Source organism: Buceros rhinoceros, unplaced genomic scaffold, assembly GCF_000710305.1.
Source record: "Buceros rhinoceros silvestris isolate BGI_N320 unplaced genomic scaffold, ASM71030v1 scaffold1224, whole genome shotgun sequence".
NCBI classification, from domain to species: Eukaryota; Metazoa; Chordata; class Aves; order Bucerotiformes; family Bucerotidae; genus Buceros; species Buceros rhinoceros.
This window is the reverse complement of record NW_010407488.1, coordinates 69418-93898: the sequence shown is the minus strand read 5'-3', so window position 1 is coordinate 93898 and position 24481 is coordinate 69418. Positions and strand designations below refer to the sequence as shown.

Sequence of the window (24481 nt, the reverse complement as noted above, 5' to 3'; positions counted from 1 at the left end):
CTCTGCACTGCAGGAAGTGTCCTGCCTCAAAGACTATTTCTTGGTTCTTGTGGCAAGCCTAGTGCACATACGTGCTACTTATTATGTACCTGCCCAATTAAGATGTGTATGTAGGCAAAGAATTTCCAGCCTGGCAATCTGCATGTACCTCACTTCAAACCTTCGTAACAGGACTTTTGTCTGGATCAAAGATTAGCAGTAAAAAATCCAAGACGGGGAATATCCAACAAGTTGCGCAAGGCTTGGAGCTGAATAATTTTTGACCAAAGAATCAAGACAATAATGCAGCTGTTGACAGAGGACACCACACGTTTTGGCTACAGTTTAGAGAAGCAGGGACTGATAATAGTTTGTTTATTGTGAGGTAGCCTGGCATGCACATATGTTTTTACACCAGGTCACTTAGCGTTTATTTTCACAGCATCTCTGGGATTTGGGCTGAGGAGAGACTCTGAAGCCACGTGGGCCTTTCAGTGCATTGTGAAGATCCCAGGCTTGAGAAACTTGACTTAGAATACAAATCTTTTGTGTTCTGCTTGGCACAGATTAATTGAGAAAGAAATTGAGCTTATTCTGAATACCAAAAATAGGGAGATGGAAGATAAAGTGAACCTGCTTTGGGTGTGTTAGTGCAATAGAGCTGAAAGCACCAAAGCACTTTGGTAGTGTTTCAGTTTCAGAACTGATAACATTTGCTTGATATTTATGAACTCAGATTGTGAGCTTTGTCTCCAAATCATGAGGTCATACAAAAGTCAAAAAAACCATAATTTTTTGGAAAATGTAGTAAAAAATTATTAACGGTCATAAGTTATTTTTTCTTAAGTGACATGGATAAATCCTTCCTTTTAGAAGGGTCCTCAATGGCCCTTTATTTTTACTGTTGTTTAATTAAACATTAATGCTTATGTAGTCACAAGACAGCTAAATACCTCTTCTTTGGAACGTAACAATTTCCTGTCTCTACAAGAGAGGAAAAGGCTTAAAAAATATATCAGGAGTCACCAATACTCTGTACTTGTACCTATGCATGAAATCACTAGTGGACAGTAGTACAGCATTTACTGTAGCGTTGTATACAAGTATAATGTAATTAAGTGACTTACATCTATTGTGAGATATTGCACCTCATGTATATTTTGTTACTAACTTTAACATCCGTGGTCTCATCTATGTTAACAGAAGGCTGCTGTCGGAGAAAACTGCTGCCTTTTGACAGACAGCTACCTGTAAGGCTCAGCACATCTATAGATTGGATGCTGCATGGAAAAAATCTGGGAGCGCACCTGACTTCATCTCAAACATGTCATATGCCTTCGCATCTTTATTTCTGTATTCCTTTGTGCTACACGTAGCTATGCTAGTATACCAGCTTTGTGCCGTCTTGTACATTTTGAGGGCAGGTATATATTAATCAATCCAGAGGCACTATCACTAACTAGGTAGGCTCTACAGCTTGACATCTTCCTGCTTGAGGAGCAAAGGTCATGGTAGTGGCAGGAGGCTTTCTGGGTGCTTGTCCACAGGGCTGTATTTCAAGAGCTGTCTGAAGTCAGCACATGTATTTCATTTTCAGGATGTGTTCATGGGTCTGTAATAACCTCACTTAAAATTATTCCAAATTTTAAACTGTGGGTTGACATTAAGAGGACTCCCTGGAAATAGGAGGAATTTCTTTATACATCATGGTAGGATGAGATTTGGGTGAGAGTGAGGAAGCCAGCATTGGAAAATTTGTGGATATTTTTATTTACCAGATAGTTAATTTCTAATCATTAGTCACTGGAAAAAAAAAAAAGAAAAAAAGAATGAAAAAGCTTTATTCAGTATAGGAGCATGTGAGTTTTGAACGCAGAGCTTCTTAAGGATGAGAAGGTAATATGTGATTCGGGAAAACACATGCACTAATTTGAACCTGGCACTGATTACAACAGAATTATTCAAGTAATTTAAACTTAACTCAAAACTTTCTTGAATGTTTAGAACCAAGTTGTGATTGAATTGCTTCTTTCCAGTCCCTCCTTGCATTTCAGAGCACAGAGAATGTGTTAAATGACATTAGTACAGATTGACCATCCTTTTCTGATGCTGCACTTACGTATTATTCAATGCTGGATTTTTTTTTTTTTTTTACTTGTATAAATGTGCCTTGTTGTCTCTCATCAGCTTGCCTTCTAAACATTGGAGAAGAAAAATATTGGTCTCTGTATGTGGAAAAGGAGGGAAAGTTTTCTTTGCACCAGTATGTGCCAGTGAAGAGGCATTTTCTGTTTATATTTTGTTGTCTCTTCTTTCTGGAGAAATGTGTTTCAAAGGCTTCCAGTGCTGCAGAGCTCTCTGCTGCTTCGTTATTGAGAGCTGCTGATGTGCTGAGCAAAGTTCCTTAATGCGGCTTTCAGTAACTCCAGGGAATTCTCTTTAGTTTCCTCTTCCTGCTCTTTTCCCTTTATCTGAAGAGTAAATGTTTGTGTTTCTTGAAGAACTTTGGGGAGAGCAGACTGTGCTGCCTATATTCCACAGAAACCAAGAGAGGAGATTTAAGGAGTGTATTTTCCTTGCAGTTTGTGAGAAAATCTAATTTGGAAGGATATTATTTTGCTCTGCTAGTTTGGCAGCTTCCACATAAAATTTTCATTTCCCTTTTGAAACCACAGTTTTGTCTCTGTGCTGTTGAGGGAGAGGAGTAACTGTATGACAAGAAAAATCAAACAAACCAAAGCCCACTAAAAGCCTCCAAAAAACCCCAAACCAAAATATTTAATAAAGACTTTTTGTTTACATACATGCATGATACCGATGAAATTGCAATACTGCAACAACTATTTTTATAAAATCTGCATATCTTACAACAAACATGGTCTTTCTTGCTGTTGTGCTCTTCAGCTTGTGAAATGGGAGTTACTTCTAATCCTCATTATAATATGACCTAATCAATTTCAAGGAACTAAACACAACTTTCTTTTTGTACAAAAAGAGCAAAAAAGCAACTCTGTGGCCCTGCATCATTTACTCTTAATTCATTAACAGCCCCAGTGAATTGACTTGCTTCTAATTATGGGAATAATAAAATACACATCTGTTTGTTTTTCTGCGGTCATTGGTTAATGGTATAAAATAGGATATGAGCTAATAAAAGATAATTGTCAACAGCATAAGGGAGGGATAAACATTGCTATGCTGTGTTCGCTGTGATTGTGTTTGCTGTCTTACTGATTTACATATGCAAATCAAGTCCCCTCTGGTAACTTCTAGGTGAGTCAGCTGTGAGAAGAGACCTATTCTGATTGGTACTATTGTACTTTCATAATTTCCATCCCAAAGGGCTTGGGTTACAGCAAATCTGTAATTTCTGCTGGAGGCATATGCGTTTGAGAATACTTCATCTATCTCTGTTTTAAAAGAGCATACTCAGACTCCCTTCACATTTGCTTTTTAATTTTATTTCTGTTTTCTTGATATTTATCCTGGTAGAAGAAGGAGAGATTTACTTATTAGAAGAGTCAGAAATCTTTAAAGCTATCTGATGAGGATTGGGAGATAGGAAAACTCCCTCCTGAGAGTAACTACACTCTCAGAAATTAAGACAATACTTAGTATCAAGAGTGCCATCAGTTGAATTATGAAAGATTTTGTGAAAATGTTCTCCCTGTTAATAGAATGAGTTCTGCTTGCTCATAGCTGGATTTCAAGGGGAGAGCTGATATAGGTAGAAAAATAGGTTTTACTATTTGTAAGAACAAATAAGACCATGATTTCTTCCTTTCGTTGATATCTTAAGAACTGCACCTTTAAACTTCATCTCAAAATACTATGGCGTTGTTTTGTTGCATACCAAGATCTCTTAGGGACTGACAGTGACTAAGTTGTCACATGTCAAAAAATGTGAAGATCTCAATCCACGTCCTCCGAACTAGCTCCTGCTTGACAAAAGCCTATCTTCTCTGCAAGTTTTGATCAGCACCTGTGTTAGCAGGTTCTCTTGCCAGCTAGCCGCAGCATGCCAGTTGGCAAATTCCACGAGAATAGATTTTCCCAGGCACACGAGGAGACTCTTATAGGTTGGGTTTAATTTCTTATTGCTATCAGTCTCTTCTCAGTCTTAAGGATACTGTTTTTTGGGGAGAGTTCAGTTTCCACGTCATCAACATTGAAGATTGCTGGGATATCACCCAAGAGTAATTCGGCTCAGTGCATTTAGAGATCCCAGAACTGCTGTTAAGTTTTAAGCTGCTGTGGGTAGTTCTGGGCATACACGGTAAGGAAATCTCATGGGTTTGCTCTCTTGATTTGTGAGATATAGGTCTCTGGTAGGAGCTGAATCAGAAGCTCTCCATAAACAAACTGACTCAGATAGTAATCACAGAGTCATACGAACTCTTCTCTTTATTGCTCTCTTGTTTTTCCTTTCTTTTTGTTTTTTGGGTTTTTTTTTTTTCAGAAGAAACTATGTGTTGCAGTCCCGTCTTCCTGTTGGTAACAGTTAGCAACCAAGATGTTCACCCTCAGCCTACCATGTTCAGAAGATTTCCTCCAGATTTCTGCTTTGATCAAACACTGAGTTACTCTATTGAAAATTCTAGCAGCTACCTTGGAGCTGCCTATTAATACACACTGCATGCTTTCATGTGGCTAGCGTGACATTTGCTGTAAGAAGGTACAGAGGCAGAACGAGAAGTCTCGCTGTGCATATGTTGCCTCTGAAACTTTCATCCCCTGGCCACAAGCTATCCTTCAGCCTCGGGAGAAGCCACAGGAATCAACTACCCATTGCAACTCCATGCTTCTCTTCTCTTGCTAAAAGCAGTAGATCAAGGATTAAAGAGATTGGGAGTGCATCCCCCCAGGAAGAGTCAGACAAAGCAGGGGAAAAGTCTCCTCAGATGCTGAGGTGTAATGGAAGGCAGAAACACTGCTGGATCTCTCTGAAGTGCCTTCTGTCTTAAGAACTAATATGCTTTATATTTTTTATACATTATATTAAAAAGTCTATTTTGTCTATTTTTTTTTTTTTACTGTTGTGTTTCCTCACCCTCTTTTCAGAATTAGGCAAGTTCCATACCAGTGTCTCCATTGCCCCCTCCCAGTGCTCCACGCATGGGTCCTTGTAGGAGGAGGTGGCCTGCTATATTCTCCTTACCGTGGTTTTTGTGCATTTCCAAAGGGAAAATGAGATGTTTGTCAGTCAAGCACATTTGCACAGTGAGAGTCACAACATGGCAGAAACCTGCCAAGCCGAAACAGCTGCAGCTCTGCTGCTATAGCTGCCTTAATATACACCCTTATGCTGCCTGTGTGAGGTTGTTATTTTAGTGCCAAGGTCCCCGTCAGCAAAAATGTCAGGGTATCATAGTTCTGATCAGGTAGTGACAGAATTGTCTTCAACAAACAGGGGACGCAGGGCATCATTGGAGAGCTGGTGTTCTGGCTTGCTGCAGAATAAGCCAGCTAGCAGCATGCACTAAGCAGCGTAAAGTTCCCTGTGGACTTCCCGGAACAAAATAAGCTTTGGCTGCATTTCTTCCTTGTTCCTGAAGGGCTTGATCCTGTTTGCTGAGGACTTTACTTGACAGGAGAATTTTGCATAGCAGAAGCCTGTATAGCTTCTGTCCTATTTCAGTAGCTGGACAGATCAAATGTGACTGCTGCTGTTGTCTGATGGATTGCCAGGTGCCATCAAATCTTTTACTCATGAACAATAGAGAAATGTGGGAGAAATGAAAAAAAAAAAACCTAGGTATTTAGCCTGAGTTTTGATGCAACGATGACATAAGTGATGTACAGGCAAAACTGTAATGCTCCCTTTTAAGTTTCAATATGAAAAGACTCAATGGTATCTAAACCTTTGGTTTTGGCAACACATATCTATATTTGTATATGCTTTGCTATGAAATTTTTAGTATAGCCTCTCATGTCCATCTCTTCATCCTTTTAAGACTTTTCTTAGTGGGAAATATTCCAAGCATTTTAATCTTTCAACCCCAGCAGAGTCAGGAGTAGGGTTCTAGGCTTCACTTCTTAATAAAACCTGAATATAAAAATGCTCAGACTGCTGAGCTTAGTTTTCTATTGGAAAGAAAAATAATTACAGCTATTTAATTAACCTTAAATCTGAGACCGAACACAGCAAGTAATTTTTTCACTCTGTTAGATCTGAGATCTAAAGTGTGAAATTTCATTTTAGTTTACTGTCACAGGACTGCTAGACTTCTTAGTATGGTCACCACATTTTTCTGTTAAGGAGTGTACACTGTGCTACTATATTATCTGAGTTCATCAAGAGGTTTCACTGACAACATGTCAAGAGCTTCTCAACTGATAAGTAGTTTCCTCTGCCTTACAGAGGAGGTATTAGCAGATTTGGACATCATGAAGGGAGGGAGGAAAAAAATATTTGTTCTGTTATAGCTTGTAGAAATCCAAACAGATTGTGGCATCTACAACCTAAAAATGATTTTCTATGCATCTGTGCATGTACAAATACAAGTATATTGCTAAGGAAAAGTCTTCTTCAGTAGAAACCGATACGCTTAGGAAAATCCAGACAAACTGAAAGGGGAACTTGAGTCATCAGAAGAGGGTAAATGTGTGTATGTGTGATCCCTACAGCAAAAAAAAATTGTACTAGGAAAGTAACATGGCTTAGATAAGTGTTTGTTAATGACCATTAAGTGGTCATCACTTTGTTCTCAGTTTCTTCTTTTGTTTTCTTCCTGCATTTTTAAGGTTTTGTTGTGAAAACATATGAATACAGTTCCATTTGATTTCATTAAGATTTTTAAGAATTTTGGTTTTTTATTTACCTGGCAAGAGGCCAGGATGGAGACAACAATGACAGTAGAGAAGGAGAATTAGCAGTAAAGGAAGAATCCCTCAAGAGAGTAGTCACTCCATCATTACAGGTCATGGATTTACTTACTAGATAATGCTCTGCTTGGATCAATATTACTGCTGACACAAAATCTTGAGGAAGACCATTCTTTCTGTCATGGCAGTGCCTTTGTGCAGAACATAGTTGCTGCAATCACAGAAATATTTGCATTGCTACTATCAATCACTACCTCTTTTTTTTTTCATTCGTAGCAGTAATGTAGTCAGTTTTCACATACTTTACATACTTGGTTTTAGTTACCTAGTCATCTGTCTGGGGGTCACTAAGGGATGGTTTTCCATGAGTGCTGGAATGTAGAAATCAGCGTAGCAGTCCTGCTGCTGCTGTGCTTCACAGCAGCTGTGCTAGCTGGGATGTTCCAAATGTGGGGCTTGAAAAAAAACTCCAAAACACTTCACCCTCCTGTTAACCTCAAACAGTATGCAGATATTCTTAAACTGGATTGATCACAGAATCGTTTAGGTTAGAAAGGATCCTTAAGGTCATTGAGTCCAACTGTTAACCTAACAGTGCCGATTCTACCAGTAAACTATGTCCCTATGCACCACACCTCTATGTCCTCTAAACTTTTGCAGGGGTGGTGACTCAACCACTTCCCTGGGCAGCCTGTTCCACAATCCTTTCTGTAAAGAAATTCATCCTAATAACCAATCTAAACCTCCTCTGGCCAAGGTTGAGGCCATTTCCTCTCATTCTATCACTTGTTACTGGGGAGGAGGGACTGACACCCACCTCACTACAACGTCCTTTCAGAGAGTAGTGGAGAACGATAAGGTTTCCCCAGTCTAAACCCTTCAGCTTTGTGCTTCACTTTGGACATGTTCTAGCACCTCAATATCTGTGTTGTAGTGATGGACCCACAACTGGACACAGTGAGGCCTCACCAGTGCCAAGTTCAGGGGCACAATCACTTCCCTCCTCCTGTGGCCCACATTTTTTCTGATACAAGCCAGGATGCCATTGGCCTTCTTGGCCACCTGGGCACACTGCTGGCTCATGTTCAGTTGGCTGTCAACCAACATCCCCAGGTCCTTTTCCAATAGGCAGCTTTCCAGCCACTCCTCCCCGGGCTCGTAACAGTGGCGTGGGATTGTTATGACCCAAGTGCAGGATATGCCACTAGGCTTTGTTCAATCTCATACAGTTGGTCTCAGCCCATTGATCCAGCCTGCCCAGATCCCTCTGTAGAGCCTTCCTTCCCTCTAGCATATCAACATTTCTTGCCCAGCTTGGTGTTTCCAAATCCAACTCTTCTCACAAATGCCATAAAGGACAGTGCAAGTATTTTATACAAGGGGCAAGAACAAGTGGTGGAAAAGGAGAAAAAAATCTTCAAAAACTGTATTAATAGATGCTGAATGTTCATACAAAGTTATAAACTGAGATCTCTAAAAGAAAATAAACGTGCCAGACCACTCTGATATCAAGAGAGATTCATAGACCTATGACTTAATGACCAGGAGACCTCCCCTTTGCAATGCTAGGATGCAGTGTGATCAGTGTGATATGGGTATGGCAAGAGTTTTGATTTAGGGGTTTGAGAGAGGACTGCTGATTGTAGAAATCCCGGTCACAGCTAAAAGAAAGAGCAAGGTGACAGTGAGTGTGAAGAGTGAGTTAGTGGAAAGAGAAGCGGAAGGATTGCCTGCAGAAATGCTCTGACATAAGATGTCTGCATTTAATTACTCTGAGGCAGAGCAAAAACTCTCTTGTTGTCTTCATCCGTGCACAGCACCTAAGCTTCAATCCCGCAGCCTGCTCTAAGCAAGACCTAGCTCTAAGCTAAAAAAAAAAAGGGGTCAGCAGGCACAGTAGCTGTCCTGCGTAATACAGAAAGGAGCCTGTAGAAGCTGCTCATTTTGTCTCTAGGAGCTTCTGTGCTTACCACTAGGCTAACTAAACAGAGGTAAGGCAGAATGTATCTGTATTTGAGCTACTGAGAAATACTTGTTCTTTCAAATCCCATGTCGCATATGTAGATACGTCCTTCGCTCCGTTGCCTTGTCTTAGCTCCAAAACACTCATAGGCTTGTTTTCATCAGTTTTAGAGAGAGTGTTGTGGGACAGAGAGAGACTAACAGGTTTCACTGAAAAATCAAGAGGCTGCTCCTGGGTTTCATTACATCAGTTGTCCTTCTGCTGCATTCATCTCCTCTAATTCTTAACAGCTGTCAAACAGTTTGGACTACTTAAGAGAGTCAACCAATCTGTGAAGCTGTACAGGTAATGCTTAAGCAATGACCAGATCTTAAAAATCAAACTTTTACCCTACATCTGGGTCTTGTCCTGCGGGCAGATCTCTAGCCCAGAAGCCACAACTACCAATGGTTTCCAAAGGATCGAGAGTTTCTGCCTCCATGTTATGTAACATTCAGGAGTTTGTGGGATCCAGCTGTGCACTCTGCTCTTTGTCTCTACCTCTTAATTATGCTGTCACACTGCACCGTCTCTTTAGATTTAACAGTTACAAATTGAAATGGATTGCAAAACTGGTGTCATTTTTCAAGTCATGAAGGGTTTCCGGGAGCAATGAGAGTTTCTCCTTGCTTGTTGCTACTTGGGTATGCTGTTACGGAATTGAGTCTGTACTGTTGGCAAACAAAAAATTATTTGAAATGTATTAGCTGGAGAAAAGTGATTTAACCTTCATGCTGCTAGCAACAACATTTATATTTGGTGTAAATTGCTTGGAGCAAAAGCTCTTTTGTAGAGAGGATAATCATGAGGAGTTCAGCCTTAATGTAAATGTGCCCATCTTTGAATCACAGAATTTTATTTGTTTGAGCTATATTAGCATCTATAGTGCTTCTACAACAGATAGATGATGACCTTCCTTTTAATTCTGTAGCTAAGTTAGAGAAGGTTTATCTTTGCTGGTTTGTTACTGCTGTTAGGTTTTCAGTCTGTTTAAATAACTATGAAAGTTTAGCAAACCATAGAGATCTTTTAATTTGTCCCTAGATCAGCCTTTCTACTTCATTTTCTGCCGTCAGTAAAATCTCCCCTACCTCTTTCTAAACACTATGTACCACATAAATCTCTATGTGCCTAAAGAATTTTGAAAATATATTTTGTAACTTCAGTGCATCATTGTTGGTACTATCTGCTTGTTCACGTTAGCAGTGCTGTAGTCAAAAATGTTGTGCACTGTTGAACTACAGACCTTTTCTATTCTAACTCGTTTGTTACTGAAGATGCAGAAAATGTTTTAAATGTAATGGTTCAAATCTAAGCTAATTCCTGTTAATCCCAGCTGAAATGTTGGTTATTGCAGTGGAACTATCCTGAGTGTGAGTTTGGCCCATAAATCAAATCAATGGACTTGAGTGACATAAGCTTCCTCCTGGTGCTATGAAGAAGCCAGGAGTTAAGTCACAATGATGAAAAGCAAGTCACTACTTCAGCTATTGCTAGCATGCATAGTGTGGGACTCAGCTCTGTGACTGTAAGGCCACAGCATGCTCTATTACTTCCAGATGTCCTGGGGCTAAAAATAATCTGTGAAATCTCTGAAGCAGAGCCTGGTGCTCAACAAAACCTTGACAACCGTATAAAGCATCTCAAATGACAGAGCGTGCACCTGTATACACCTGAGATTTTGCTGTGAATTGGTGGGCATTGTGAATTGGATATATCTGTTGTTATATCCCATGTTTCTAGTGCCAGCAGATAAATAAAACATGTAGATGCTTATTGCATTTTACATATTCTTTAAGCTTGGAATCAAGGATGGAAAGTTGCTTTGTTTTAGGCTAGACTTTGCTCCATAGGAGGTGGTATGAAGATGTTGAACTTTTAATACTATTCCTGCCTCTTCATCTGTGTACGTGCTCTACTTGGGTTATACTGATTTGTGTCAAACCATACAATTGTGGTATATGCATTAGAATTGAAGAAAACCTGCTTGTTGTTCAAGTATCCACCCCTACTGGCCACCAAAGTGAAAAGATCAGGTCGTTCTTGCTACAGTCATAGTCATGCAATTATTTACCTGCTGGCAATTAATAAGAAATTATACACAAATGGTTTCAGGCAAAGAACACATATTAGAAGTAATTGCTTTTATGTATTGTGATTACGTGCATAGTTTGTGGAGTCCCTGTCACACATCCTGGGGCAAAAAATAAAAGAGAAAATAATTATATGAAGATACATTCTTACAGCATCCCCAGTGTTCAGTCCATTCTAAACTCATAAAATAATTAATAGACTGAGAAAGCAAATTGATGAGATTGAAATAGTCTGTGACCACTTTATATTGCTTATTCTGACCTCAGCTGTACAAGTTCTCTGAAGTGACAGAGGAATTTTTCTTTCTTTGCATGTCCCAGGTTAATTATGACTCTTCTAGAATCTTAACTGAAGAAAACTGTCTTATATGTGATTGGATATTTGTATGCAAGACTAAAAATTTATATTCAGAAAGTGAACAAAAAATTAGTTTGTCTTGAAGGACTTTTGCCATCCGTAGCTTTGTTTCAAAAAATGTTATTAGTCATTTTTTGTTTTAGTTAAAGCTGATTCATTACATTTAATATGATGTTTGAAAGGCTTATCCGAACAGTCTGACCCTCTTGTTTAGAGAAATTGCATCCCTGCATAAAGTTGTGAAAATGCACCAGATGGGGGGAAACTCATCAAAACCAGAGTAAGTAGGAAGAGATGCCAGGGAGGCTTGTTTGTGAACGTAGGTGTGTATTTACAGGCATATAGACCTTTGCTCTTGCACAAAACTAAAGCTCTTTTTTTTGTTATTTATATTTATGTTTATTTCATTTTGTGCTGTGAAGTTGAAAAGGCAAATAACAGACAAGCTTTTGAAATGTCTGCTGTCCTAGTTGAGTAGGGCATGGAAATATTAGTAGTGGTCCAAACCGTAGTGAAATATTAACGTGTTCCAGTCTACCCATCCCTCATTGCTCTCGCTCTGTTTTGCCATCTCATTAGCAACCAGCACCACTGGACCTGCTCTGTGGGCAGCAGCAGTAGCAGCAGTCAGTGAGGTTCCGATATGCTTTTCCTTTCCCATTGGTATGGCAGATTTGACATCATTAAGTATGTGGAAGATGAAGACAGTGTATTAGTTGTTTTGTTAAATATCATCAGTTCAAGTGTATCTGCGCCTGGTGGGGGAAAGCTCTGCTTTACTCTTCCGTTGGGGTTATGACGGTTTTCTTTTGCAGGAGGAAAGTATTCCGTTGGTAGGATTCCCACCTTTCTATTTGCTTGTCCTTTGACATACGGCCCTGGCACAAGGTTGTGCCTTTTTTTTGTAATGCAGCACTGTAGATTGTCCTTTATGTCTGATTCAGAGGACACGATTACAGGCATCAATTACAGACCTTTATCCTTAAAGCAGCTCATGTAGTGGTGTCCGCAGAGATGCTCAGCATGATTCCTGGCTGGCTCTCCAAAGGGTGGTTTTTTTCACACTATGGCTGGAGATGAGTCATCATTCAGTGACATGTGTACTGCTGCAAAGGCGGAGTTCAGTAATTCAGCTGGCATCAGTGATTACTTTCCTTCTCTGATTCCTCACACTATGGCTGGAGATGAGTCATCATTCAGTGACGTGTACTGCTGCAAAGATGCGGAGTTCAGTAATTCAGCTGGCATCAGTGATTACTTTCCTTCTCTGATTCCATCAGAATTGCCTGTAATTACTCACTTGAAATGGGCTTCAAGAAGCCCTTGTGTGGACTTTTCTCCACCATTCAGTGTCTTTCTCACCTCCTGCCAGTTTTGGAAGAGACAGAAACCTCAGGCTCCTAAATAGTCTTTATCCTTCTTCTCCTCACTAAGGGTCGACTCACTGCAACTGCTGACCATGGTTCAAATAGTTTTCTATTACCAGACACTTAATTCCTTGCAGCTTAATTGTCTGGGAAGTAGTTAATGCTCAGTATTGACTGTTTATTCCTTAAAATGATTAGCAAAGTATAAGCTTCTGCAGGAAACAATTTTTCTTCATTTGTCTGATTGTAAAATGTCAAAAAGGAATGCGTATAGTTCTTTGTATTTTGAAGTAGGCGTTCAAAGGGTCAGGTCAGCAGGCATTACTTGGATCACATCCTTTGACCTTAGAAATCCTCTTGTTCCTTAAAATCTCCATAACTTCTTCATTACTTTCTTTACAAAGGCCAAGCAAAATCAATTAAAACAGAGAATAAGTTCTGTTGTAAAATCACACCCTTAAAAATATGAGAAAGAAAGATGGTTCTGAAAAATAAAAAAGTCTTATATTCCTTGACTAAGTTGAAGAGAAAATATCTTAGCAATCCTGAATACAAACTGGAATCTGCTTTTTAGTTCAGAACCTAGTAAGAGCCTCTTTAACTTTGCTTGAAAAGTGACTGTTCAAGAATCCCTCTGAACATAGTAGGTTGCACCATTGTGGCTTTTGTATTATAATCTGAAAACATGAATTTGTTTGTGCACATTGAACAAAACCACAGATTTTCTTTGCTGGCATCAAATGGGTGTAAGTTTATTGTGTTTTCTTACAAAGCTAGCTTAGGAAAGGAGGAAGAAGTAGTACTGCAAGGAAGCACAAATCTTGTCCCATAAAAAGCAAAAAATGTCTCACTCCTTATGGCTTTTTGTTCTGGATGAGGCCCTGAGCAATGTGATTCAGCTCTGAAACTGGCCCTGTGCACTATATACTGTCTGATTTGGACTGCTTTATTATAGAAGATGAAGATGTGTTTTTTCGTACCTTTTATTTTAACCCCAGAGGGTTAAGCCAGTAACCAAAAGGAAGAGCAGATTGCCTTAGAAGTTCAGTTTTCTGTAGCTGTATTTGGTGTTTCCATTTTCATCATATCAAAATGCTTAGAGATGCAATTGCTTTCCTGACTTTTTTTTTTTTTGAGAGAAGCGTTCAAAATGGTAGCAGACTACATGGGGAAAATTGTCAGTTATGTGACTGCAGTCCTTGCCAGAAATACTTAGTCAAACCTGGCTGCATGGCTAGTTTTAGGGACGCTAAAAAAAAGTAGTGCGATTTTGTAAATTTTTTTAATATTTTTTTTTTTAAACTATTCTAGTAGGCATGAAACATCTGGCCAAAAGAAATGAAGCCCCATTTGGAGAACTCAGAGAACCCAAATAAAACAACATAGTAAATTGATGTCCACATTCAGAAATCTTAATGGTTATTTTTGCGGTAGTCGGCAACCGTAATGCAAAGCAGTAATGTTTGGTGATGCAGGTTGAAAATGTTCTGTATTACCAAAGGAGAGTAATTCCTATTAAACACTCTGGTAATCTCCATGGTCTGTAGTGAAAGTACTTTATAAATATGCCATTTTTCTAGCACAATATTAGGTGAGGTTGTGTGGATACGATATTCTGAATACAAATTCAAAGCAAGTATCCATTGACTGGAAGTCGTCTTATATTTCAACTTTTTGTTTCTTTATGTTCGGTATAATTTGTATGGCCTCTAGTGACTAAGGACTTCTCTCGTTAATTTTTCTGCTTTGCCTGGCATGTGTCATACCAAATTTCTTAATTCTTTTGTCATCTTCATCTTTATCTGACTAAACTAATACTTACTTTTGGACTCACGCACCCTTTCACACACTTCCAGGTTCTACAAGTTCCTGTCTTCTAATATTACTCAGTTTTTTTGATCCTGAATGAGATGTGACATATTATTATAAATAAGTTAATTATCTAATAGTTTAATCTGTTTGCTTACCTTCCCAAGTGGCCAGCTCTTTGATAAGAACAGGTTTTTAATAGGCTTGGATGAGCCTGTTACAGTTATTTAAATTGTGATCTAGGCCATATCTGAAAGTAGGCTAATACCAGAATTCACTGAGCCAGAATACCCACAGCTATTAATTTGTAAAACAGTGTCCTTCAGAAGTTATTCTGCTTGACCCACTTTCCAAATCTGGATGACACACCTGATGATTTGTTACAGATAAGAAAATTGGGGGGATTTTCATTTGTTTGATGCTATGTACTGCAGTTCCCTCTTTCACGGGCACCCCTTTGTTGTGGAGAAAGAGCTTGCGTGCCCTTGTGAGGTCGAGAGCTCTGCTGGTGGTGGCATGTGCCTGCGGTGGGGTCTCCCAAGCCAGACAGGTCTCAGCTGAAGGGTCAGACAAAGTGTGTCCACGGGCAGGATGGGCTCACTAGCCTTCGGGCAGCCATCCTAGGAGAAGGACAACTCTGACTCCAAACCCGGGCAGATGGAGCTCGTTTAGCCCTGTAAGGCATCCATCATCTAAGAGAAGGACACTCTAACCAAACCTACGACCTGAGGACTTCGCTGACACCGTCCAAGCTCGCTAGGCCCTGGCAGATGAACCTCAGGTGTAAAGGGTGGGGCCAGTCTCACGCACGCTGCGCCTCACCTAAAAAATCCACCGCGCGGGCCCAAAGGGTGCACTCATGTTTGCAAAGCTCTGTAGAGACAGACGAGGGTCGAAACAGCAGGTGAAAAGGTGCAAGACCTTCCGCTGTGCTTTTTGCAACCAGACTTGCCTACTCCGCATTGGCCTTTTCAGCCATCAGCGCACTTGCAGTAAGCGTGGGAAAACCCCTTCCCAAATCTTCGTTCGCGAAGCCAAGCCATGATGATGACGACTGCAGTCCCAGGCAACACTGGGGAAAAAGAACTGTTTTGTTGGGCTTGACCTTCTCATTTATGCGCCTGAGCTATAGCCCATTAGAAATGGGCATTCGATGTTTTCATGTAGCAGTACAGTGACTGTGAAAACCAACAGATTGGAAAAGCCAGGTCTGCAGAGACGCGTAGCTGTAGACCCAGGTAATTACAGCACGTTAACATAGACTGTGGATCGCTTTTCACTGTTGTGAATGGTAACACCTTGGGGATCACAGTCCATCTAAGCACATTCTTGAGTGTTGCAAAGACCATGATACATCTTGTAAGGGTTGATCTGTGGTGTCTCTCTTGATTGACATAGCTGGTGGTCGATTTTCTGGGGTAAGATACCTCACTACATCCTGAGGAAGGCACCGACTATAGGGTAAACTGTATTTCACCTGTGGTTCCATGCAGTGAAGGGAATTCTACTACCTTTACATGTAACCAGGGTTCTTACAGTACTGTAAGCTCTTTGTTATTGTTCATTTGTGTTGGTCCAAGCCAAGGACTCATTATATAAGATGTTCCTGTATGAAGGCTTGCAGTTTTTTCTCCGAGTTATGCTACTTCACTGTCCCTGAATGGGTTACAGAGTTTCAGAAATGCAAAAGGTTTGGTGAGAACCAGGAATCTTGGAAGACTCCAAAATTGCAGCAAACACTGTATTTCTGTTTTGATGTATTTGTTTTTTGTTAGTATGCATTTGACTGATGTAGTGGTGAGAAACTTGAATTGGCCAATAGTGTTTCTGAAGCTTCTGCAGGAGAAAGAGAAATTTTTCTGGGTTATCTGAAGATCATTGTCCTGGTTCTTGAACACTTGATAGACAGCATTGTATTGTTCATGTTTCTTTTTGTTTCAAATTTAGTAGGCATTTTTCAAAACTTTTTTTTTCCCAAGAGTCTTTCTGTTGTAATGTAATGCTGTGATCTGCAGCACTTCACTGGTAGGAGGGGTTTTTTCCTCCCGTTAGTCTAATAGACTGAGGAGCTGTTCTAAGAGGATTCCGTTCAGCCTTGTTTGTCATTTAATCAACTTAGACTTTGAATCAGGATGGCTAGGGACATGTAGGCCTGAAACCATTGTATCTAATTAAAATACTTAACTGGGACACTTAATGTGAGATACTAGTCATGTCAGCCCTCTTATATATTCAGTCGATCTCCAAAGGGCAGTTCAAACAACCTATACTCTCCAGAGAAAGCATCTTTTGTCTATACTCCTTAGAGTTAAAAGGGATGAATTTTGGCTTGAACAACCAATAATGGGTAATGACCTACGCACAGAATCATGTTACTGAGACCTTGCAGAGTGATGTCACAGAATCGCAGGATCATTTGGTTGGAAGAGACCTTTTAAGATCATCGAGTCCAATCATTCACACTGCACCACCAGGGTCCCTAAACCATGTCGCTCAGTGCCACATCTGCAAGTTTTTTTAACACTTCCAGGGATGGGGACTCCACCACCTTCCTGAGAAGCCTATTCCAATGCTTGATCACCCTTTCTGTAAAGAAATTTTTCCTAATATCCAACCTAAATCTCCCCTGGCACAGCTTGAGGCCATTTCCTCTCATCCTATCACTTGCTGCATGGGAGAAAAGACCAACCCCAACCTCTCTACAACCTCCTTCCAGGTAGCTGTAAAGAGTTAAGAGGTCTCCCCTCAGCCTTCTTTTCCTTTCTCAATGTCATTGCACTGTATCTTCCATGAAAAAAGAACTTTCTTCACAGGATCATATCCACATGGGTTTTGAAAGTCTCCAGAGCAGGAAACTCCACAACCTCTCTGGGCAGCCTGTGCCAGTGATCTGTCACCCTCAAAGTAAAGTTTTTCCGTATATTCAGATGGAACTTCCGGTGTTCCATTCGGTGCTCGTTGCCCCTTGTCCAGTTGCTGGGCAGCACTGAAAATCTTCATTGTTTTATTCCAAGCCAAGACAACAGGAAAAGACCAAGCACATTGCTGAGCGATGAATGGCAAGAAATGCAACAGCTTGGCACAGTGGAATGAAAGTGGAAACCATAGCATTTGTACCTGCAGTGTTTGTGATGAGATCGGTTTCTATTTTGTCCTGGAGGGATAACTGTTTCACAACGTAGGGGACAAATGCTCTTCAACACTGCACTGAGCATCTACTGTATTGGACAGTGCAAATTATGTTCTAACTGTGACTGCTGGATGTAGCTGTGGTATAATATGGATAAGGCTGAGCTTGATTTTTTTAAGCTTCTGAGATTAATCTTTTTAAATGTTGTGGTTTATTTTCATAATAAAGGCTTTTTTTAAAATTATCTTTAATATTACCATTGACTGAACTAATGTGAGCTGCCATAGCTGACTAGGACAGGTTATCTCAGACTGTAGCTCCCAAATGACTGATCTATGTCTTGTCTCAAAAGCCCTCAAAGGTTTATTTCTCCATCTTCTCAGGTGCCTCCTGCAGCAAGTTAGAGGAAGGACAGAACAAGAAAGCCACCATGTCTTCAGTCTCAGCTTATTACAATGGAAAGACTGTACTTATCACAGGAGCTACAGGTTTCATGGGCAAAGTACTGATGGAAAAGCTTCTGCGCTCCAGCCCTGAAGTGAAAGCAGTTTATATACTTGTCAGGCCAAAGGCTGGACAATCAATGCAAGAGAGAGTGGCCAACATGCTGAAATGCAAGGTAAGTTTTTGTATTCTATTCTAGAGTCTAGTCTGAAATCCATTTAGCTGGGTGAAGCAAAGGACTTCTGTTAATTAATGAAGAACAAAATTTCATCTTCTGCTCTCACCATTGTTACATTTTTGTTGTGTCTGAAACCAGCAAACAAAAATTTGCGTGAATGAACCTGGATCTGACTGGTTTTGGTGGGTGATGCACCATTTTACACTGTAGTGATGTAATTGTTTTTCTTCCTTTTCACATTGCTGTTTTTTGGGAACTAATTTTTTTCAAAAGCATGTTACCTTACCAGATTTCCTTTTTGCAAGAAGAGCGGCATTTTGCTTTAGTGAACTCTCTTCCTTCTCCCCCATCAAAACCTAACATTCAAACATTCACATTAAAAAATAAAACTGGTGTGAGCCCATCACACTCTACTTCTTGCCCTTTATTGGGGCATTAAATTCATTTCGTAAGACAATGCCTTGTGGCAGTGCATTGGTGGACTGTGCACTGGTATGCTACAGTAAGGCATTTGCTATCTTCTGATGTCAGCTCCAGTTCAACCTTACTTACAAAGTGATAAAATACTGCTGCATTTGAAAACGGCGTTTTCCAAAGTTGCTTGCAGGAGAACTCAAAGACTAAGACAGTCCTCAGTTGAAGAAGAGACTTTTCTTCGGACTATAGACTTCACAGACTGTATGATTTCCACTCATGTGTCTTGTATCTGTTGAGCTTTTAGTTTGCTGCCCCGGGGAGGAAATCCAGATCTCTAGCGTCAAGAAGGATGTCAAAGTCCTTTGTTGCTTTTTAATGTAAAGATTTGTAAGGAGAAACTGCTAGACCAGTCACCTAGAGTGGACTTGGCCTGAGGACCTGAAGTTCCTCAGGAGCTTAGGCCAGAGGTAAGGTCACGAACTTGTTCAGACTCCTCCAGCTATGATAAGTGTCAGAGTTCAAGCTAATGCTTACTGCTAGCATGAATTTGTACATAGCTGATGTGAAATGAGGGGAAGAGACAGATCTGGCCCTAGTAGGCAAGGAATTACTTGGAACTAATCTGAGGAATGTCAACATATCTTGAAAGTATTGGTCTAAAACTTTGAACAAGACTTGACTAGAAAAGTACTCCTCCTACTGTAGTTAGAGGTAAAATAGGTCTATAGATAACTTAGAGACAAAGAGGTCTGGGAGAAGGCATGCATTTTTTCTCATAATGTTTTGAGGCATAAAGCTACAAAAGTCTTAAGTATGTCCAGCGACAAAGTGTAATGGGTTTTGGTGTGTTTTCAACAGAGGGTACATTATTTTCATGTTCAGGAAAATTTATGAGTGATATAAAAGGAAATCATTGCACCAGTTGCTTTTTGCAAGTCTGTCAAGTGCACAAATTTTCATTACTTTTCCTTTCAATGAACATTTTTCAGTTTTTATTACTGAAGACTGTGGGTAATAGTTTTCATCATTAAATAACAAAATCCCACATGTGGTGTGTTAGTGTGGGGTCTTGCCTTTTTTTTTCTAACCACTAAGAAAATTACAAACCTACCTTTTTTTCAGAACTTTTGTAAGCTTTGTTTGCATTTTATATATAAATGTTGTTAGGTTACCTCTTCAGTTGGCCAGCGTGGCTTAGTGGTGGTGCTAACTGGAGGTGAGGTTCCTTAGTAGTTGTTATATTGTTGCAGCTGTACTGGATTTTCCCTTTTTTTCCTAGCATGTGTCAGCAGTTTCAGGCATGCCAACAGTAAACAGGACTTGATAACCTCTCCTTGAACCTTTGACAGCCTGCTTCAACCTGTTTCAAATGAACAAAAGAAAGGAAGGCAAGTCTCTTAAGTTAGGTTGCTGCAGCCTTGACAAGTAAAAAACTCTAGGGGTATGCTCATAACTTCTTCAGGTCCCCTCAAGGAAGAAGATGCCTTTTTGACAAAAATACTTCCCTAAGGCAGAAACCCAACTCTTCAAAGGCTATTTCCTAGTGAAAATGTTGGCAGCCTTTGGGTTTTTTTTCTAATATTGAAACTGTTAAGTCCATTAACTTAATTTCATGGCAAATGAAGAGTGCAAGAAACATTATTTGTAATATTTTTGCAGATTGTTTCCAATTAAGTTTGCTGTATGCCTTTAAGTCACATAATCAGTCATTCACAATCTAGAGACTACACTTTCATTTACAGTTATGGTTTGCATTCTCCACTTTGGAAAACTCCTGAGCTATATAATAAAGAAAAAATGCAGCAAAAGCTTATTCTAAGTCTTCAGGCAACATTTGCATTTGGCATTTTCCTGATCATAATCGCTGATGAAGAATACATGTATTTGAGTAAGCATGGGAAAATTTAGAATAAAATCCCTTCTCTTCCTTACAATTGCGTATATAAATCCTAATCTCTACTGCATAATTATTCTTTTTCTCCACAAACTGTTGGTTTTAACACAATACAGTATTGGTGTCTGGTATTAGGAGAAAAAAAATGCATTTCATCTTTTGTATTCTAGCCTATGTAATCTTCTCTACTGTCTGATTGCACATTCACTTTGAACGAAACTACTTCTTCTTTTACATTGTGCTTTGACCCAGTATTATCCACTGGAATTTCTCATTTTCACATCCAGAAAGTGAAGTATCTCAGGAACTAGAGGAATCTAGAAAAACAGATTGCCAACCTCAACATTTTCTAAACAAACAAGCAGATAAAAATAGCATTTGGGATGAAGTAAGATTAAAGCAGAGAAGTAATCTGGCAGGAATTTATTGCACTGCATATTGCTTAGGTTCTTCAGGTACTACTGATGATTTTTGGTAGTACTTAAAAATATTTTGACAGAAATTGCCTATTTTTTTTCATTTTTTCCTGTATATAACTGTGAATTTTTTGTAGTTTCTATCGTTATATCTACAGGGGTTTAAATTTTGAGGTGTCACCTTTGTGAACTGTCTTGTTCACAGTGTGTACGTGTGAATGTGTTAGAACACTCCTCTTAAATTAATAAGTAATTGTGAGTCACTAAAAAGTGATGAGGTGTGGAGGAGCAAAATGCTCAGTTTGTGCTTTTAAAATGTTTCCTAATCTGGAATTTTTCAAATTCCAAATCCAATATGAAGTGTAATATATAAAAAATAATTTGGGCCTATATCAGAATTCTTCCACTGTATTCTGGAGTAGCGTAACAGATGGCATTGAAATATAACATAACGCTGGTTTTCCTCAGATCTTGTAAAATTGTTTTTACATGAAGATGCATTATTGCACTAATTTGAAACATATAATGTTTCAAATACTCAATTATCTTGGCATCAACTCCAGAACGTGAATGTATGCATTGAGGAATGCATGTCGCATGGTGACCTTGCCTGTTTATGAAAGGAGATGTTCTGTTTTCCAGAGTGAGTCCCTAAGGGAATCAAGCTATTACCCTGGGCTTAATTAAATGTCATGTCTGCATGACACGGAGCACAGCTGTCACACAAAAAAACCACATTTCAGTGTTGGCTTCACCCTGGATGCGTCTGTAGACATGGATCACAAGGCAGACCTTGAAAGTAACGTTTTCTCGTTAGTTGATGGGAGGTGTGTGTTTATCAGAGGCAGGGAATTGTTTCAAGGAGTATTTTTTGCTGTCCGACCCCTCCACGTGCAGAAGTAGGCAGCAGTGCTTGGAGGGGTTGTGTCAGATTCCCTGGAGAGCAGTTACTGGGCTGACACTGAGTCACTGGTTGTAGCTTTTACATTGTCTCTGGGAGAGCAGAGCTTTTTCCATGCCCTGCGTGCAGGGAGCCAAGGCTGCTTGCTGCTGCCTGCTGCCAGGATGTTTCTCAGATCTGTTTGTTTAGTACCTCTAATTAGAAAGATCAGTCAAAGTGGAGAGTGAAAAACACTCTTGTTAATGTCTCTGATAATTCAGAGAGAAAATGGGGAAGCTGTGAGGCTGCTGAAAATGGAGAGCAGGTATTGCTGGGTATGGCTGTACAATGCTACTGCTTTTTCATATTGTCCAATCACACAGTGGATGGTACCGACAGACCTTACTCTCTTCCCTGGAAAGCTTTGTCTGGAACTACACATCATGATGGAGGTGACCACTGAAAACAGCAGGAGACCAAAGTTAATCAGACACCCTTGCCTTTTCAGTATTTCCTTGTCAAGTGTGCTAAGCTTATCAGTGCATATATGGCAAGACCCTCTGTTAGCCCTATAAATTTCACCAAATCATGCCAGACTTCTCTTTTCCCACCTCCTTTGACTATCCCTTTCTTCACTCCCTCGTTTATGCATCCTTCTCATCATCATAATCAGTAAAGTTTCTCTACACCAAACCAGGGCAGTGTCACTCCCTCTGGAATAGTGTCCTCTAAATCTGCTGCAACCACTGCTATGGATCAGTACCTGGATCAGAGTAATGAGGTTTTTTGATGGATGGAACAGGATCCCACTTGCTCAGTAAGAGGTCTGGAAGCTGCTAATTGGAGTGGAACAGAGCTGAAGATGTTTTCTGGTTTACTATTTATTTAGATTTGCCTCGCTTTTGTCAGTAGATTATCAGAAGTCTGGTATTTGTGTACCAAAGAAACATATCTGTCATTTTAACAAAAACTTGCTTCTTACTTGACCCCATGATTTGTAAACCACGTGGCAGAGAGGAGCTTAATCTTAAGAATGGTAACATGACTGACACAAATGCAGGTAAGGGTCTCGAACTATTCTGTTCCTCTTTCCTAAGCTAAAAATGCCTTGTTCCATTTAATTGCTTTCTCTTTTCCAACTTGTGTTTCTGTCTGAAGAAGGCTGGTAAGGTTTTGCCTTATATGTTAGCAGCTAATAGCCTGTTTCCTAGAGCACAAGCAAGTGCCAACAAGACAGGTGGTGCTTCCAGCAAGATAACTTTTCATACTAGGAAAAACGGAGCCACCATTAGTCCTGACGTGTCCCTGGTGTCACTTTCTGCTGTTGGATGTTTGCAGCCATGCTGCTGCTGCTCCTTGGCTCTAGGCTCTGCTGGACTATGGGCATCTGGAACAAGCAAAGTGCAGTGGCATTGCCTTTTCTGGGTGCTGCAGCAAAGATGCAGCCTTGTATGGTTACAGCTCATCCTCATTTGTTGGACATCCAACCCATGTCATGACTCAGTGTATAGAATCTCAACTGTCAGCTTTCAGCTAAGCTGGGAGATCTGGCAGCCCTACCTACTCCTTCGTCCGTTCTGCAGATGAAGGAGACAAGGCTACTTTAGGAGGCTAATGGAGAAGCTGAGAAGCACGGAGGCCCATCTTATTATCAATTACCATCAGCAGAATTTGGTTTCTTTCTGCTTTGCACTGGCACAGCTGTCAGCAAAGACTGCATTTTGCAGAAGTGCTGGAAGAGCAGCTAGGTGGAAATGGCAGGGTGGTTTTTTTTTTTTTTAATTGTTTCTATTTAATGCATATTCAGATGTTGGAGAAGAAACTATGATAAGACGAAGGAGGAAAGAAGGGTGATAGTCCTCCATTGCATCAGTCATATACAATCAGGCCACGGTCTGCTGAGGAATAAAGAATGTCTTTGAGTGAGTGAGCCAATAGAGAGAAAATAGGCTCATCATGGAGTTGCATAGTCATAATGCAGTTTCCATCACTACTTGGTATACATGGATGCTGCACTGTAATTTAGAATTTCTCCGCACACTGCATAAGTTGATCAGAGATGCATTCAAAGTTACGGATTTAGAACAACCCTAAATGTTCTTTGCTGTGTGTGTTTTGTTACGCTTGTATGTGACTAATGACGGTATTAGAAATAACTATACTTTTCTGTATATAATGTATTTCTTTGCTAAAAATTTCCAGTTTTTCTCGCATCTGATGAGTCTGATTTATCTCAGTGCCCTTTTACAGACTAATTCCTTTTGAGATACTTTAATCTAGAAATGTTAAAATGTTAAAAATGGAGCACCTCGGATCAACAGGCAGTTTGAAAATGCTTTCATATTTGAAAATGTGTTGGTGTGTCCATACTCCTTTTTTTAGGACCACAGACTTGTTCTGTAAGGTTCTCTGTACATACAAAAACAGGCATGAAAAAAATATGGGGAGGTATCTATACACCACTCGCAAAAGATGACCTCTCATTTTTTTAATGAAGCTGGAGAGGAACTGTGCGTGACAGGATTGTGATGCAAATGTGACATCCAGGAACAGAGAGAAAGCAGTTAAATTATGAGCTGGTGGTCTTGCTAAAGAAAGGACTTATGTTTTGATTATGAGAAGTTACAATGAACATCGAGACACCTAAAAGGAGAGAAGTCATCTAAGTTCAAAGATGGCAGAGGGAAAG

The 24481-nt window shown here is 39.9% G+C and overlaps 1 protein-coding gene across 1 annotated transcript in view; it reads left to right on the top strand.

Annotated features, from left to right (window-relative positions):
• Nucleotides 1-17993: 17993 nt before the first annotated feature.
• LOC104491970 (fatty acyl-CoA reductase 1-like) overlaps nucleotides 17994-24481 on the top strand; it is a gene marked incomplete at its 3' end in the record, with an annotated part of 74927 nt that continues 68439 nt past the window's right edge. The window contains exon 1 of the mRNA XM_010134467.1: nucleotides 17994-18182. Within this exon, the coding sequence (XP_010132769.1) occupies nucleotides 17994-18182 (189 nt within the window). The remainder of the gene's footprint in view (nucleotides 18183-24481) is intronic.